This window comes from Micropterus dolomieu, linkage group LG01 (genome assembly GCF_021292245.1).
Source record: "Micropterus dolomieu isolate WLL.071019.BEF.003 ecotype Adirondacks linkage group LG01, ASM2129224v1, whole genome shotgun sequence".
In the NCBI taxonomy this organism is placed as follows: domain Eukaryota; kingdom Metazoa; phylum Chordata; class Actinopteri; order Centrarchiformes; family Centrarchidae; genus Micropterus; species Micropterus dolomieu.
This window is the reverse complement of record NC_060150.1, coordinates 24,875,470-24,893,654: the sequence shown is the minus strand read 5'-3', so window position 1 is coordinate 24,893,654 and position 18,185 is coordinate 24,875,470. Positions and strand designations below refer to the sequence as shown.

At 40.8% G+C, this 18,185-nt stretch overlaps 1 protein-coding gene across 2 annotated transcripts; it reads left to right on the top strand.

Moving 5' to 3' along the window:
* Positions 1–5,167: 5,167 nt before the first annotated feature.
* Positions 5,168–6,321, top strand: LOC123978750 (glucose-fructose oxidoreductase domain-containing protein 1-like). Of its 2 annotated transcripts, XM_046062208.1 has the most exons (3): positions 5,168–5,488; positions 5,601–6,019; positions 6,221–6,321. In XM_046062208.1, exons 2-3 carry the CDS (start codon positions 5,767–5,769, stop codon positions 6,235–6,237), a joined length of 270 nt encoding a protein of 89 aa, XP_045918164.1. In that variant the 5' UTR covers positions 5,168–5,488; positions 5,601–5,766; the 3' UTR covers positions 6,238–6,321. The 2 variants fall into 2 exon arrangements, with proteins under 2 accessions (XP_045918164.1, XP_045918157.1); XM_046062201.1 differs by having other exon boundaries at positions 5,168–6,019.
* The last annotated feature ends 11,864 nt before the right edge of the window (positions 6,322–18,185 follow it).

The window sequence follows — 18,185 nt, the reverse complement described above, 5'->3', positions numbered from 1 at the left end:
AGATTTTTAAGATTAGTATAGAATCTATCCAAGGAATGTCCTTTTCCCTCTGTACCTTCTATGGCAAGGTTTTTGCATACAGCAGAAGTTCCCAACCTGGGGATCAAAACCCCAATGGTTTGTGAGATGATTGAGAAGAGGTTTATTAAATAGGATTTTTTTCCTAATCTTTCTTGTGACACACTGTATTTTACTTTTAATATGAAACAATTTGAGAAGGCAAATTACTCTTCAGTTGAACTGTTCACAATGCACATGCAACCTATGACGAGAGGCCACAAGGACTTTATATTAAAAAGGGTCACAAATAAAATTAAAAAAAGGTTGAAAACACTGCAGTAGATCCTCATTATAGTTTTAGTGATTTGCAGACTGAAGCTCCTGTTGAACTAAACAAACTTTCAGGAACACAGTTTGAGAAAGTATTCTGGACAGTGTTTAACATTGTTGGAATAACATTTGTCCACTAGAGGGCAGCCTTGCCTTCTCTTGAAATTGGCTTCATGCTGCAGCTTGGTGGCAGTGACTGGTACAGAGATTTGTCTGTTTTATATCAGATGACCTTCAAATATATTGTTCCAAATACACGTTAACAAAGCGATCTGTTTACAAACCTGTACTAGTCCATCCACATCACTCCTCTCTCTTTGCAAGGGCTGTCAGGTGATCATCCTGCCCATGTACTGTGGGTGGTGTCAGCCTCCTACTGCCCCGTATGCCCCTCCCTTTTATCTAACTGGACAATCAGCTATCCAGCACTGACAGGCCTGACCCCAACTGGTCATGTGCTCTGTTTCAAACAAACAAACCATACCAACATCTGATTTAATTAGAGCGTGACCGTGACAGAGAAGAAGAGGGAGAGCAAACCAGAGACAGTGTTAGAACATGATGCTGTTTATGTTTACAGAATTTAAAGTTCATCCTTTACAAGTTACATCAGCTGGCCTTTACACGCTGCCATTATTATCAATGTTATTGAATATGCAGTCATTATGTATAATACAGATAATAAGTATTGATTTATTTCTTTAAAAGCTAATACTTGATCAACACCCTGCACCTGATTCCTGTTACCATATAATCCAGTGTTTAAAAAGGTTTCTGCTGCTGGTTTCTTTGATTATACTGTAGCAGGGAAATGGACACATTCTGCCAAAAGGTCTCTGACAAGCAAACCCTTGAGCTTTGTCCTTGACTGAGCTTTGACCTCCTGTAGCCTGTGATTGCCTTTCACCACTTTCTGTGCACTTTCTGTGCACTTCCAGTCCAAATTACTATCTTTTTCTCTTTTATTTGCTCTGTGCATTGTTGGTTAAATCGATAAGAGAGGCTGGATGTTGACAGTGCAACCTGATGTCTCTCGAAACTTGACAAATGTGCTTTCTCATGTTGCTTCCCTAGTAACCCTAGTTCTATTAGTACAGGCAGAGCCCTCTATTGGACTCAATGGGTGATTCTCTCCTCCAGTCACACACACGCAATCACCCACTGCAATTTTCATGCATGAACATTACCAACCAATTGGACAAAGCTACCCATACATGTGTGCTGTATAAGTAGCGGTGCACTCACTGCCAAATCATAAACAAGGTCTGACATATTCAAACCTTTGTTCCTAAGAACATCTGGAGTCCCTCAAAACGGATGCCACATGAGTTGCACTCGCAAGCGAGGAGCCACAAAACATCCCAGAGGTAAAACCAAACAAATTAGCAAGGCATAGACCAAGATACCGCTGTACAGATCTCCTCAACACTCACCCCACTAAATAGTGCCATTGACACCACACGTGGAGTGTTCTTGACCTGAATGAGCTCCAGATGTTCTTAGGAACAAAGGTGGGGTACTCGGAGGCCGTCCCCTGAAAGGCAAAACGCAGTTCTGTTTAAGCACCAACTCGACAAGAAAGTACGCTTCTTTCAGGTCGATGGTGGTGAAGCAGTCACCTGGCTGCACCAGTTCCAGCAACCTCCTGATGGTTAACATGTGGAACCAGATCCAGGATGGGTGTGAAGCCTCCAGTATTTTCGGGGACCATGGAAGTACTTGGAGTAAAGACCCTTGTGTCTGTTGGGATCTAGAATGACAGACACCGCTTGTTTTATTAACAGCTCCTAGCCACAATTGAGCAGGGGGGCCAGGAGCTGGAGGTGTAGATCTGTGAGTGATCACCATATGCTAAAGAGAAAAGGATGTTGAGGCAGTGAGCACACCACTGTTTATAAAGCGTGAACACACACATCGGTACCAGCGATTTGTGAATTTCAGTGGGCACAGTGTGTGTGATTGGAGGGAGTATTAACCACAGGGTCCAGTAGAGGGCGGAGCCTAAGTGAGATAGAACTCATGACACAAGAAGGGAACACCCTTCATCTGGAGAGACTCAAGGAAACCAAGCCAGGAGAGAAAAAACGAGGAAATATGTTTTTAGAGACAAGAGATGTCCTTTCCTCTGAAGCGTCATGTGAAGCAACGTCCATTTCTGATGACGGCGACAGCTGTTCACAGTCAGTCACAGTCAGTCGGCTTTAACAGCTGTAGAGACTTTTGATGGAATTTGTGTCTGCACACACGTGCACCGTGTTGGTACTAATAAAGTCTCACAGTTATCAATGCAAAGCAGCATGATTCTCTGTTACCTGTTTAACAAACACCTGCACATGAATAGGCTAATTATAGGCTACTGTATGTCCTGCTTAGAGGCACAGGATCATTTCTACTGGCACAATGCTTATAATATCTGCATTTAGATTTATTGATTCTGATTGTGAATTTGTGATTGAATAGGCCTAACCCAGAATATGATTGTGGTGTCACTAGCCTACTGCAAAGACTACAGTTTATTTGCAAGTCACATCACTCGCAAGTCGACCCCTGCGTTCCATTACGTCAATCCAATGATTTTCTGTAGCGTAGCAGCTTTGATTCATTCTTTCATCAGCTGATTTTACTCGTGGAGCTGCTTTCGTCAGATGAAGTCGGTGAGATGTGCTGGATGTGCAGGCTTTATTTTCCTTTGCTTTCTTCATTAGAGACTTTAGTGCAGTTTAGTGACTTGTCTGACTCCTTAGGCTACGTGTTTACTATCTTTTATTGTCGTCAATTTGGACTAATCACAGGAATGACCAGCTCCACATGTGACTGAATAGAAATGTAAGTTATGTAAAATTTGTTTCTTGCTGACAGACTCTCCGACTCTCTCTGACTTTTTTCTCCATAATAAAAGTTGATGGGAGAAATAAAAGAACGAAAACTAAACTTTCTAATAAATTAAGAAAGTTGTATGTGAGGCTTTTGTTGTTCAGACCTATTATGAACTTAGATTTTAACAAGACAGTGAATCATAAAACAAATCAAATAAAAGATTTTGCAGTGATATACTTTTACAATATTAATGTCATCTGTCCTGATGTATCAGATCAGTCCAATCAGCTACAGCGTCCAATCACCATACTACTGATTGGACTGATTGCTACTCAATAAGGGAGTGTGTCAATCGGTGAAGGATGCAGTGGTGTATGACGGTCTGCAAGATGGTGGTGTGGAACAACTTCCGGTTCAAGCAAGGAGCGAGGAAACGACAAAAAGAGACTTGAGAAGCACCCAGTGACAAAACATCTGCCCACTGCCTCCCCTCACCCCAGCCCTCCCTAATGAACATTAGCTTCCCTCCAGGCAGTCAGTGGACATAAAGTTGGTAACTTAACTAGGTACTGCCATTTGCAACTCCCAACAAAGATCTTGTGAAAGTGAGATGCATCACTCCAGAGCTAAAACGGAGCGTTCAAAACACAGGCTGAAAAGAGGAGCTGCAACAATGTGTTTTTGTTCTAAATGTGGTGTTTTTTGAAAATTAAACCATGTGAACCTGTTCTCCTACAACATCTAAATAAAATGATGAACTTGAAAATCAGCTTACATGACCACTTTAACAACAATCTTTATTAAGATCTTTAATTTTCTTAACCAGAAAAATGCAACCAGAATTAGTAACTTTATTTTTTCAAGTGCAGCAAATGCAGACATGTTTTGTTTTTATTATTAGACATGCAAACATTCAAAATATGTTTTCTGTGCAGTAATTTCAGGTCAATACATACTGGACCTACCTGAGCACAGTGTGCGAGGTGTCCGCTCTATTAAACCCAAAGAAAGATGATGTGTGGAAGACCTCAGCACATAGTGGCCATGATGATATTCAAATCCTCTCTTCTCTTCAAAGGCTTCTAAACCCTGCTGCAGAATGCAAAGTAGCTCAACTCTATCATATCGTAAACCTTAAAAGATGATGTCTCTCCCGGTGACAGTTTCTGTCTGTCGGGCTGTGTTAAAGGATGCAGTATACCGTAGGGTTAGGGGTTCAGTTCCCCATGCAGCTGAGTGAGTAAAGCTTGGCAGTAGAGCTTGGTGGAGCGTTAGCAGGCTGAAGTGAATGCCGGGGAGCGATACAGATTCTGGATGAGGGGTGTGTGACAGAATTACAGGCAACATTCAACAACCAGGATAAAAAGAAGACAACATACAGAGGACTGATAACAGATGCATTGAAAATGGGAAAAATGTGATGTTTTCATTCAGAAATATTTTTTCGGGACTTCTGGAACAACTGTTAATCTGAAATAACACGTATCGCTTTCCCTTAGCATTGTAGAAGAAAATATTTTCTTATTGTAGTTGTGAATATTAAAGCACATGAATGAAGACATAATGAACAAAGTGCATCAAGTGCACTAACGCCACCTGGCACATCATAGGAATATTACAGTAAATGTTATCATGGATGTTGAACTGAAATTTGAATAATGACTGTTGTACTGTGACACGAGCTTATATGTCCTTTTTTTTGTATGTTTTAGAATCACTCCACCGCACAGCATAGCTCTTTCGGTGCATTAGGTTGCCTAATTCTGCCCTGGAGCGGAAGGGTTAAACTGGGGAGGAAAGCGCGGTGTCAAGTGACGCAAAGATAGACAGTAAAGACCGGAAATGGTGGTTGCATTAAAATAAATGTGTAGCCTACTGTCATTAGTACTACTACTACTCATGACATAATTAACAAAATAATCATAGGAAGAATTAGACGTGCAAGTAAAGGATCTTTGTAGCCTACCCTTTCCTACTCCAGTCATCGGCTACAATGGTGGAAAGTATTATGCTCGTCACTAAAGCTTGTTTTTTTTAAATTAGTAGTGCTTCCTGTCGCCGTGTTATTGTCGCTGACTTGACAGGGCAGGTCTGAGCTGCAACAGCAAGCTCGCAGAGTGCTGCTGCTGCGGGATCCTCCGGGGAGCGGGCAGAAGGAGACGGCGGTGTTCCTGTAAACATGCCGTGAGATAACACACCTTTTTGGCTCTCAGGTATTCCGTCTCGCTTGGTCTGAAGGGAGGGTCCATTTGGAAGAGGACTAACAAACCTAGGAAGGAGGTGACATGCCGTTCACTTATTGGCGCAGTCAGTGCGCTGATCGCTGTCAGACGTGGCCGAGGTAAAGACCGGAATGGTGCATTTGAATTTCTATTTTTAACGCCTTGTTCGACTTTCCATCCGTTCTGGTCAAGTTTCCCGTTGGAGTAACGACATTACATGCCTGATCGCAGAGCCGGAGCGACGGGAAAATGCAGCACGGCGGGTGTTTGGCTGCAGGTGGATGGCCAACCTGACGGTCCAGGTCGCCGCTTCCCTCCCGTTCAGGTCTGGCTTCATCCGAAGCTGTAAAAACAAACTGAAAACAGAGTGAACCAGATCAGCCAGTAAACCCGCGCCATGCTTCCGGGGGTCGGCGTGTTCGGCACCAGCCTGACGGCCAGGGTGATCATTCCGCTGCTGAAGAATGAGGGCTTCGCCGTCAAAGCGCTGTGGGGCCGGACGCAGGAGGAGGCGGAAGAGCTGGCCAAGGAGATGAACGTACCTTTTTACACCAACCGGATCGACGACGTGCTGCTGCATCAGGACGTGGATCTGGTCTGCATCAACCTGCCGCCGCCTTTGACGCGGCAGATCGCAGTCAAAACACTGGGTGAGTCCTGCTGCTGCTGCTGGGGCTGGATGCTGCGGCCCTGGTGTGGTGGGGGATGATGGTGGGCGGCGAGCTGACAGACAGGCCACTGATACTTTCTCACATCAACTTTGTGGGTTTATTGTACTGCAGTGATGTTGGTGTTGGCTGGGGATGAGGGTTATTGATGGCACTAGCAGCATCATATCTTTTCCTTTTCAGCATACCTCCTTTACTGATGAAGCTGCCTTCCTGGCTGACTTGTGAGGGTGCGGCGGGCCTTAAGGTGGAGTCAGGATTGTAGCGGTAGTGCTCTTGAGCAAGGCCCTGGACTTGTGCTTTAAGTGCAGCAGTGTGTGCAGTAGTCGTAGAGTAGAAGGAAGTATTGATCATTCACTCCTTGAGCACAGGATTTAAAATTTGACCTTGACAGAACCCCAAGAGAAGTGAACTGGACGCAGGAAAAGAGATGTAGAAAGAAAGGTTGTTCTAGTTTCAATCTGGAGCAATGCAGCTTATTTTTGAGACTGAATTTGGGAGCTGTGGAGCTGCTGTGAAAGAATGGTGGCGAGGACTAACAAGCTGTACTCTACACAGGCTTTATTTAACAACACAGTTTGGCAGCAGAGCTAATAGGTCAGGTTTGTGACTGAAAAACAAATGGGTCCAAAGATGCTTACTATCAATGGAGGAACATTTCTGATCTTAGCTACAAAACTGTTAGCGGGGAGTATAGGAGGTCTAAAAGGAGGGATTTTCCATTATTGATTAATCTTGAGTTCAGGTATCAACCATGACATGAACAATCAGGATTAAATACGGTCTTAATAAATGCCATGAAATTCAGTCATAACACATGGTCTTCCTCACCAGATGGGGAAAAAATGGACAGTTTTACATCTGCTGGCGAAGCTCATGTGATATGATCAGAAGCGCATGGGTGGCTGCTAAATGCACCTTTGTCACCTTTTGTTTCCAGGGTCATAAACAAACTTTGAATCTCACAAATAGATTCACATTGCAGCTGAAGCATCTGTAGTGCAACATTTATTTTTTTACAGAGATTTATCTTCAAATGGTATAAACCTGAATACTCCATACATACAAATATAAATATTGGAAAAATAGATATGTACGGACAGGCATAACCCTGACTAGTGTTGTAGTCAAGACCACCCAAACCGAGACCGAGTCAAGACCAAGACCTGTTCCTAACATTACATGACACACAATAAAATGTGGAACGAGATCATAGGTACTTCTCAAACGGATCTGAAAGATCCACATTACCATTAAAACACCCACATACAAACACTGAGAGCTGAAATCAACGTACGCATCTTTATTCAACACTCCTTTTCCATGCTGACCATTGCAGAGAGGGGTGACAGTCGTTAACGGGAACATTTTTAATTAGGGTTATTGGTTGCATTTGAAGCAATATGTTTTACATCCAGTCAAAGTTAGGATGTTAACAAATAAATCAGACAATGCAAAAGCAATTCATTAATATTCCCAAAGTTATGGTCTTGACTGGTCTTGAAATAAAATCCAGAGTCCTCAAAGTCCGAGACCGAGACAAGACCGAGTACAAATGTGGTCGAGTCCGAGACGGGATCAAGACCATCAAAAAGTGGTCTTAAGACCGGTCTTGAGTACTACAAAACTAACCCTGACACATCGCGTTTTAATGTAACAAACTCCTGTTGACATGGTGTTTTTTGATTATCATAAATTGCAAGTTTTCCTCATGATCAGTTTGTTACGTTTGAATTAAAAAAGTCATTAACACATCAGGTTTGAACTGGGCGTGCTTCTGGAAAAAGTGTAGATAAGGCCTCTGTGGCTCTATTCCTTCTTACACTGCTGCCTTGTGTGCTTGTTGGCTTCAGTAAATTCTGTGGAGTGGCAGCGTGAGCTATCAAGAGGGATAGGCCTGAAGTACAGTAGACAGGGTGTATAACATGATTACAGTAATGTCAATATGTACTGTACATGCGCGCACTGAATCATAGGCTACACACTAATTCTCCTCCCTGTTGATTAGGTAAATAAATCCCTTTCTTCATCCCCTGTCTACATTCATGCATGTGACAAAGCTTGTGAGGTACAAACGTAGCCCTGTATGAAAGTTGAACAAGCCAGCTGATCCCGAGCCAGAATCACTAATCATGTCCCAGTGAACTTGACTCAACCTGCACACCAACCACTGCAAACATGTCAATGGTCATTCGTTCTCTCTTTCTCCCTTTCCTGTCAGCTCATTTCCTCACGGCATCATTGTGTGAGCGCAGCATGTTCCTTCCCGCCCACCTCTCTTCCTCAGCCAAGTCTGGGTCCAATGCTATTTGCATTCTGTTGGATGACAAACATAAAACAGTGTTTGCAAATTCTGTTGAACCTCGTTTCATTGATCAGACCAAGTCAGAATATGTGCTTTTGGAGTTCGCTTCGATGTTAATATATAATAATACCTTCTCCAACCTGTTCTCCACCAACAGCCAAAAACTCAAAGATATTCAATTTACAATGATATAAAACAGAGAAAAGCAGCACATCTGCACATTGTAGACGCTGGAATCAGAGAATGTTTGGCATTTTTGCTAGATAATAGATCTAAATGATTAATTGACTAATCGTTTCAATTGTATAAAGTGTGGATGCACTTTACGTGGAACTAGCTTCTCCAAGTGGTAGCGGGAATGCAAATTTGTCTAAACCTACTGGGGAAAAAAAGGCCAAGCGTAAACCTCGACAAATCTAGGATGAGTGCCAAATAACCCGCATAATCTGAAGAAATGCATTGCCAGAAAAGAAAAAAACAGGGTTGCTTTTTTAGAGCTCATATCTGAATAGTTTAAGAACATACATGTTTTTCTCAGGACAGCAACAATATTACAATTTGTATTTTGCATCTACAAGTGTTTTTTAGATTTCTGCATCTATCTCAAAACATCCACTAAATAGAACATTTGACGTCAGACAAAATTTCAGTGTATTATATCACTATAATGCATGACATCCCCCAAAAACTCTTATGCAACCAGTGACTGGTCATTGACAAGAACAGCCAGCTGTGTAAGAATGCAAAGCTAACTTCCTCTTCTGTCAGGGTGTGTGAGCTGATAGTAATGTGCCTGCTTATTGCTTATCTGATGAACTAAATTGATATGTGTGATCAGACTTCTTCAACGGACGAATTTGAACTTTGGCTTTGAAGACATTTCCGTTTATGTGTTATTTTCTGACTTGCTTGCATGTCTAGACCCCCCCCCCTACACACGCACACACACACACACACACACACACAGAGTCAGAAGGTGATATGTAGTTGGCGTATTAGTATTATGGATGGATTATTGAACTAGCCTACCAAGAAGAGGCCCAGGGCCCTTGGATAAAATGACATTTGTTGTTGTATAGTCAATCAAATGACTAGAAAGAGACACAAAACAACTACAAAGAGATGCAAAATGTTGAAATAGAGAAGTAAAATGAGTAAAAAGAGCCATAAAATTACTAGAGATAGGTAAAATGACCCTAGTTGGATGAGTATAGAATTAAACGACAAAGTGAACCATAGGGACCTGAAATGGTAAGGAAAGTGGAAAAACACTGCTACAAGTCAACAACATGCTACACGTGTTGTTCAGGTTTTACTAGAGTAGGCTCATATCCTCAATCCAGAAAACTTGTCCTCATTACGGCAAACCAGTCAGTCTTGTTTAGCCGCATCTCTCCTTTCTCTTTCTTACTACTATGGCATTTCTAAGGCGTCTGATGTCACTTAGGATTTCTTGGTGTGGTGGGAAGACAGTGGCAGCAGAGGGAACCTCACACGGTTATTTTCTCATTGTATCAATTAAATGTTTGATCTATAAAATGTTTGAAAATAGTGATGGATGCCAAACTTAATGTCCTTCAACCACTCAAAAACTATTTTTTGTTAGTATCACTTTTTAAGATTGTGCTGTTATTGTGGTAAGTCTTCATCATATTGTTCCTGCTGTGTGTTGTTGGGGCAGCAGCTTGTTTGTATGTGGGGGCCAGATGCTGAGAGTGAATCTGAGTGCTGAAGTGAAATGTAACACGAGACAGAGTTTCAGGTGGACTTTCAGTCCCTTTGTGCAGTTTCGTTTTGACAGGGGGAGGAGGAAGTGGTAGGAGAGGAGCCCTACAGCTCAGCTCTGTGTGACCTGCAGAGTTTTACAGTGATGATGAGCAACAGGCACGGAAGCGTATCTTTTTATAGCAGTTAACGTCACTTCATGTCATTTGTGCAAAGTCCCCTTCATCACTTTGTTCCATGATTAATGCGAATATGAAATGAAACATATACTGTTATTACATAATAAGAAAAAAGCAACATAAACCACAATGGAGTTGAAAACGTCAAGCAACATTAAACACAGCAGTAATGACTCAACCCACATGACTACTGAATAGGAATAAGTTTTAGTGAGTTTTCTGTATCAAAAGCATTGGTCTAATTAATGATACTGAGCTGATTTGTTTAGCAATATGGTAGGGTCGGTCCAACTAAAGACCAGATACACACACACTTCTGTTGAAAGGCTTCCTCAAAGCTTTTTAAAGTATGTCCAATATGAATCCGATCTCTCTCTCGTGTCTGAGATAGAACCTATCAGGTATCCAGTCTGTGCGTGCTGAGCTGCACAGCCGAACGTTTGCACATCCTTGCCGACTGGACCAGACTGTGCTGTCTCAGAATAGCATCTAATGCTTATCACACTCCAATAATATTTTGAAAGAAAGTAAATGGGCAGTTTGGGTAATTACCCATCCTCCATTGCTTTATTAATGTTCAGATGTACCCTTAAAGCTGCTCTAATCTGAATTTTTACTGTATATGGGTCAAATGACTATGTGTTAAATGGCCAGTCGTAGTGACGAACCCAAAGAGGATTGTAACCCGACTGCGTTTCCTGTCAGCTCTATGGAGCGTTTTGTTTAGGCAACTTTTCTGGTTTTACAGTACATAACTTTACTGTATTGGTACATTCTCACCGCTCTCATCTCTTTCTTTCGCAGCAGGCTAGCTATGGTGAACCAACTAGAAGCTATCTGCACAGCACCAAACAATAGACAGACTAGTTAGCAACCAGCTGAGCTAACAGGGAATATAGTGGAGCATCTAGCAGCTAAAGAGTCAGATGTTTTCCTTAAGAGTCAGTGGGCCAAAACAAAGCAAAGTTTTGAGTGAATATTGGACTTACAATCACCTAGTAGCCAAATGAATGCTAATGTTTTGCTGTGTCTGCTGGATGTGTAAATATGAAATTGTTTACTTTCACCATAACAATAACTAAGTTGTTGTTTAGCTAAGTTAATGCAAGTTTAAAGCTACGCTGATTTTACAGCATCTGATAGTGCCCCAAGTCCTTACCAGCTAACTGTCTGTGTTTTGAAACTTGAATGCTACTGGATAGCTGTAATACAATCAGGGAGTGTATCTTTAAGTTGCCTCAAGACAGGCTGTAACACACAATAGGATATTTTCAGACTTACATGGTTACTAACTTGGATATTACACACAAAAGACTAAATCAAATAATTTAATCAAAGTGGTGCCATACAGATAAAATGTTCTCTTGACACCTACTACTTTACCTCCACTCTAATGAAAACCTGTCAAATGTTTACATAGGGTCAACTATCTGACACACTGACATGAAACTCAAGACCTGTTGAAAAGATATTTTTCTAAAAGTGCTTGAAGTAAATTCTATCCGAGTTCAAGTGTTATTTTGATGAGTTGATGTGCTTTTTTAAAAAAATGCCACTCAATATAAAAAATTAATACATGAATAAACTAAGAGGAACCTTACATAATTCAGACTGTTTAATACTGTAGTGAGCAGGATAAGATTGAATGTATTGAATGTAATGTATCATCAGCACTCTGATGAGCTCTCAGACACCTGCTCCGAGGGCCCCCCAAAGAGCTATTTATAACCTGACTGCAAAGGGCAAGCAGGCGTCATCATAAATACATGTTCCTACTATTGATGCTCTTATGCAACTGCACTTCCGACCGGTGATGAGCTCTTTGGCAGCCCACTCAACTTTTTTTAAAGGGCTAGTAGACCCAAAATACTCCAGGAAAACTGGTAGAGATTAGAAAGTTATTCTGTAGCCAGCTGCTTTTTGACATCATATATTAATTTAAATGTAACACAATGGAAATGAAATAAAGATGCTATTGTGCATATTTTTCCATTTATCAAAAGAGGATAAAACCATTTTTGGCCATTACAATGGTGGCAGCAACCTACAAAGGTTTTTTCCACCTTTTTCAACAAGCCTACATCGAGCTGGTTATGTACTGCCAATTAAAGCATTTGTCCCTTTACAACACTGAACTTCTGGAAAGACCCATCAAGTTTGTATTGTGTTTGTTGAAGCTAGCAAACTAGGCTAACTAGCTTCATATAGTGCTTCACTGTGTACACTATGTACTTAATTGCGTAGTGCGTGAATTTTGACAGGTATCTCAAATCAAACACAGACGTTGTAAAAATGACTACCACAGCATTTGACCGCTTCTTCTTCTTCTTCTTCTTCTTTTTAATAGCGAATTGTAACCGCTGGATCATTATTGTTACCATTTACTGCAATTGTCACCACCAAAATATCTGCCGGCTTGTTTGCTAACTTGACTTGACAGAAAAAACGAATTAAGTTTTACTTGCTTGTGTGTGCATTCGCAACCACTACAGCTTTCTCTGCCATCAATTTTCCAAGTTTAAAAGTAGGTCTGTGGTCCCTCCCCTTCTGCTACGTAGCCAAGATGGCGACCATTGAGTGGGAAAACTGTCGCAGCAAGAATATCAGATATTCAGTTTTTCTTGAGATTAGCCAAGACACTGCTAGGCTATTTATACCCTTTTTAACCTTTCTGGAAAAGCAATTTTTGTCCACTTATCAAGCCATGACTATTACAAAAAGGCACATAACTTCAAGCCTAAAAATGAACTAGGGCTGGGCGATATGGCCAAAAATGTTCACGATAAAAACGTGAAAAAATTCGATGTCGATAATTATCACAATAAAAAAAAGTTTAAATGCTAATACTTGCCCCTGAATGAAAATTGAATGGCCAGATGGTTAATTGTGTGGTTAAACTATACTTTATGGTCAGAACGTGACAAACACTTGATGCCAAACAATGGATCACTTTATATATCTGAGCTAGAATATTCAAAACAACTTTTTTTCAAAAAAAATTATTAGTAAATCTATTTGCATCCCTTTTCCTCAACAAAATAAACATCTTACTATAAAAAGTAAGTGCTAATTTGTTTGATTCTAATGAATTAAATCAAATATTTATTGACAATATATTGAACATTTGTTATATTGTTATTGAGGAAAATTATATTGCGATAATTATCAATATTGTTTTATTGCCCAACTCTAAAATTAACTAAACTATGCTTTTACGCAACTTAATGTAACCAGGCTTGAAAAGGCTTTCCACACCAGAAAGAAAGGCTGCATCCACTCCATTTTCTTTAGTTTGACTTCCCTGGTATGCATCAGTCTGATGGATTAGGGCCTTTGGGTTGAGCTGTGTTTCAGAGCGGGTTTGGGCCAGACAGCAGCTTCAGGTGGCCTGCCAGCGGAATGCCACAGATGGAGAGGTACGCTGCCCTTCCCAGGCCTTCTTTTTCAGTGTCAGCGCTTGTTTTTTTTCACCACAGAGTTTCCCACTTGTTCACATTCATGTTCTCCTGGATGTCCATTAGTATGCTAATGGTAGCCTGGGTGCATGTGTGTGAATGATCGTGTGAGAGAGACAGAGAGGAAGGGATGGAGAGACTACGAGGAGCAGTAAGGTTCCTGTGAAATTGCCTTTGTATATCAGATGAATGGCTGAATAGGGGAGGCTCTGTCAGCCTGCCGCCACGCTGTGCTGACAAGTGAGCATTCCTGAAGAAAACAGGGAAAGTAGAAGACCTCCCCATCCCCGCCCCTTCAAAGTGACGCTTTTCTTCTGCATGGACCCAGAAGGAACCGTTGTGTGGCTGTGAACTTGGGCTGCAGGCTTTGGATGAGGAATCACATTGTGTTATTTAATCCAGGGGCAAGAGAGAGGGCAAGCTTTTAATATGGAATTATTTCCAATACATATAAAGGATAGGTTGGAGGCCGGCTGTCATAAGGAATAATTCTGCGTTATTAGACTGGAGTCTTAGTGAGGTTTTTTTTCTATTATTAAATTTCAGTGGAGGGCTTTTTTCTTTGTATTTTTGCCTTTATTTTATCAGTGGAGAAGTGAAAGGAAATGAGAGGTGAGAGAGAGAAAGGGTGACACGCAACAGAGGTCCCCATCCAGACTTGAACTGGGGACCTTGTGATTATATGGTCGCTGTCCTAAACCTCTAGGCCTCCAGGGTGAGCTTAGATGCGGAGGACTTCTAATAAGAATTTATTTTTCATCTAATCTAATTTTTCCCACAATGCCTAAATATCAGGATGGTCTCTAAATGGCAATGATGACATTTTAGGTTTAACCCACTTAGATTGCAGTTATTACCAGCAATTAGAACTGCATGATAAATATTATGATATTAACAGGGATATTTTCTGATATCGATATACAGATGGGTAACAAATTAAAAGGATAAACTTAGTAAGGTATTGGTCCACCACAACCCTCCAGAACAGCTTCAGTGGTCACTGTCATATAAGTCTGTGGAACACTACTGGAGGTGAGGCAAGACGCTTTACATAATATTAACCACATAAAAGCAACATGGAGAAATATAAAAAGACATTTAAATATAATTTAAAAAAAAGAGCAAAACAACAAGATAAAACAGGACAGTAAAAGTTACAGTGCAGTGTCAGATATTAATCAAAAGCCTACCATTTGATTTAATAAAAGGCACTTAGGGATGAACACCATTCTTCCAAAAGATATTCCATCAATGGTGTTGTGTAGGGGTGTGTAATGTGTATCATTTGAGACAAATATTATTCGAGAGTGAACTGACGTAGCAGCTGGGAAACCTTACAATGCCTGGACAAAAAGAGTAGAGCTATTTTTCCGGGCGCGGTTAGCTCAGTTGGTAGAGTGTGTCCCACGTACAAGGCTGAGTCCTTGATGCAGCATCCCAGGTTCGAGTCCGGCCTGCAGCCCTTTGCTGCGTGTCGCCCCCTGTCTCTCTCCCTCATTTCCTTGTCTGTCCACTGTCCTATCAAATAAGAAATATTAAAAAAATATCTAAGGGAATTATTTTGCCCTCCGCTTCCTAGTTTGACAGCGTCTGCCACATATTATGTGACGCCAACCCATAGGAGCACAGTGCACTCTTCTGTTCAGAGATGCTCACAAATCTTTGAGCTTGAGTCTAAGTCAAGTCTCAAGTCACTTGTGGTTATAATGAATGTTGTATCACCTGCTGTGTTCAATCCAGGCTGCTTATAACACTGCATAGCTATAACGAATTCTGTAGCTGTAACCTGTTTTTCACAGAGCACAACCATGTAATGTGCAATGCAATGCTATGTGCAATTAACTAGCCTACTGTAAGTCAAAACACACTGCAGACTCTGAAACCCAGTGTAATGTTAACTAAATAAAACTGTAACGTTACATGATCAACAATAAACCTGTAACCTGTTTCAGGCAACGTTAATTATATAATTAAATAATTACCGTGATGGCAGCCAGTAGGACGTAAATGATTACGTTAATCGTTTTGCAAAAGCAGCTAAAGCAAGAAGCAAGCTAACGTTAGATGGCCAATGCTGAGCTAAACATGTTTACTAACTTCAGGTTACTAACCTATTTTGCGTTCAGCGCTTCTTTGTTTGGGTCTTGTTGTATGAAGTTTTAAAGGCAAAGTTTATGATGAATGGCACAGCAGCTATTGGTGTTTGTTGTCCTCTCTCATGTGTGGCCACGCGCAGCTGATACGTGTTACGTAGGCAGGTTATAGGTAAGGCAGGGAGGGGAATAACAGCAAGCTCATCAAACGTTTCCTAAAATGAAACATTGTTCACAAGACCCGCACCTCGAGTCTCAAGTCGAGTCTGAAGTCACTGTGTGTGCGACTTAAGTTGGACTCGAGTCCGAGTCTCAAACTCGAGTCCCCATCTCTGGTTCACAACTGTGAAATAGCAAAGCAGAAAGAAGAATGATATCTATTTCACTGAGATTTGGAGACAGTGAATACCATAGCATATGATTCACATCATCTTCATACTCACCAAACCTCAAACTCATCTGGATATTTCTCAAGTTTTTCCTTTAATTTATCCGTGTCTGTGTATGACGAAATGGCTAATGTATGCAAAATCACATGTAAAGTCAAACTAACGTTTAGCAATGAACTGTGTTCCACTTTTATGTATTATATGAGACCACTCTTTATATGTGTAAAATGGAAATTAGTAGAACAATATGATAAGAACATATATAATCATTGTATATGATTCAGCTGAAAATTTATGAATAATCATTTTAATCAATTAGCCCTTCCAGCAATGATAAACAATTTATTACTATATTTTATGGACCAATTATTGCTTATAATAGAGACAGATGTCTGTAATACTTTGTTAGTAGCATTTTTTGTTTAGGTCAGCTTAGTTGTCTCTGTTCTTCATCATTGCTATTATATCATGTTATGACAATGATCTGCATTCATTTATACTACTCTTTTCCACCCTAAAATACTTCACTGATGAGACTGTTATAACACACCCACTGTTGCATGCCAAAACAAAGATACCTGCGTAATAAGCTGTAGTATTGGGAAATCACTTATGAAATATTTTCATCTTGCGCAAACACGTTAGGTAGTGTGTGTCTATTCATGAGAATTTTCTCTAATGCAATACTGATGGTGCAGTGTGTCATGAACTTTATCTGGCTCTTTAGTTTCTGTCCACAGCTTATCCTGTGTATTCCCAAGGTGAAGCTGTTCCATTGTAGGCTTGCTCAGATGTCCTTCATGTGCCAGTGTTCAGGAATAGGCCTATCTGTGTTGCTTAATTGGCCATCAGGGACTGAGGACAAGAGGCAGTGTTAGATCTGAAGGCAGAGGGGTGACGCTACTGTCTGATCCTGATCATGTGGCCTTGTTCTTCCCCAGGCACTGACACTATTACTACAGTGTGTTTTGGGCTTATTCTTTCAGATATAAGTGCTTTGTATGATAGGATATGAATGGTGAGAAACACAAAAACATTTAGCATTTAGTATTCAGACAAAGTGTAGATGACTTTACAGTCAAACAGCTGCAACAGGAAGTGATATTTTGGTACACCGCAGTGGTGTGTCTCGCTTCCTGTGTACAGTGTTTGTGTGACATCGAGGATTCTTCTCAATCACTTCCTGCTAACAACAGGTAAAATATATCATCATTATTTTCTCTCCAAGCTCACGTCCAAGAGACATGGAATCTGATCTACCGTCCAAGTCAGAGATGACACAAACCCTTTTCTCCATTTCTAAAATATCTTCTTGGGTTCACGTTACTGAAGGCTCATAGCTCTTTCCATCCTTCTGAATTTTGCCACATAGAGTGTCCAGCTTGTTGTCATGCATGACTCAGTGATACTGATAGCATGGGGCTAAGTATATTCCAACAGTTTTCCACTGACTCAACTAGCCTGCCACAGAGACACAAACACAAACAGCAGAGAAACAGGTGCACTTACCAGTAGAAATTAATCATACTTTTTATAGGAGTGATGTCTCGGAGAAGAAGGAAAAGGATGTACATTTCTGCAGGTGCATGAAACAGCTGCCTAAATTATAATCTGTATATAATGGTGTTCAAAGGAATAGTTCAAAATATAGGGATATAGACATATTTGGTTCCTGAGAATGCGATAACAAGATCAATATGTCATGTCTATATGTTAAACTGGGCTTAATTAATGGAAATTTGGGGGCAGTGGAACAACAATGACATATTATCACCTTTTTAAAGTTGTTATGGTGAATTTGTTGGCAAATAGTTGATTATTTAGCAAAAACATTTAAAGCATAATTTTCTCTCTGTCAGAGTCTTCTCAGTCTCCTCCAAATGGTATGTTAGATTCCTGAAGCTGTAGCTGGTTCCTGGCAGTTAGCTTGGCTAGCTTTTTTGCTAGCTGTTGTTGACTTTAGGCCTCTCCACTTCTTTTGTTTGTTTTTATCTGTTTCTTT

Bases quoted from the DNA above. Each gene is read 5' to 3' on its own strand.
- LOC123978750 (XM_046062208.1), top strand. From the start codon at position 5,767: ATGCTTCCGGGGGTCGGCGTGTTCGGCACCAGCCTGACGGCCAGGGTG.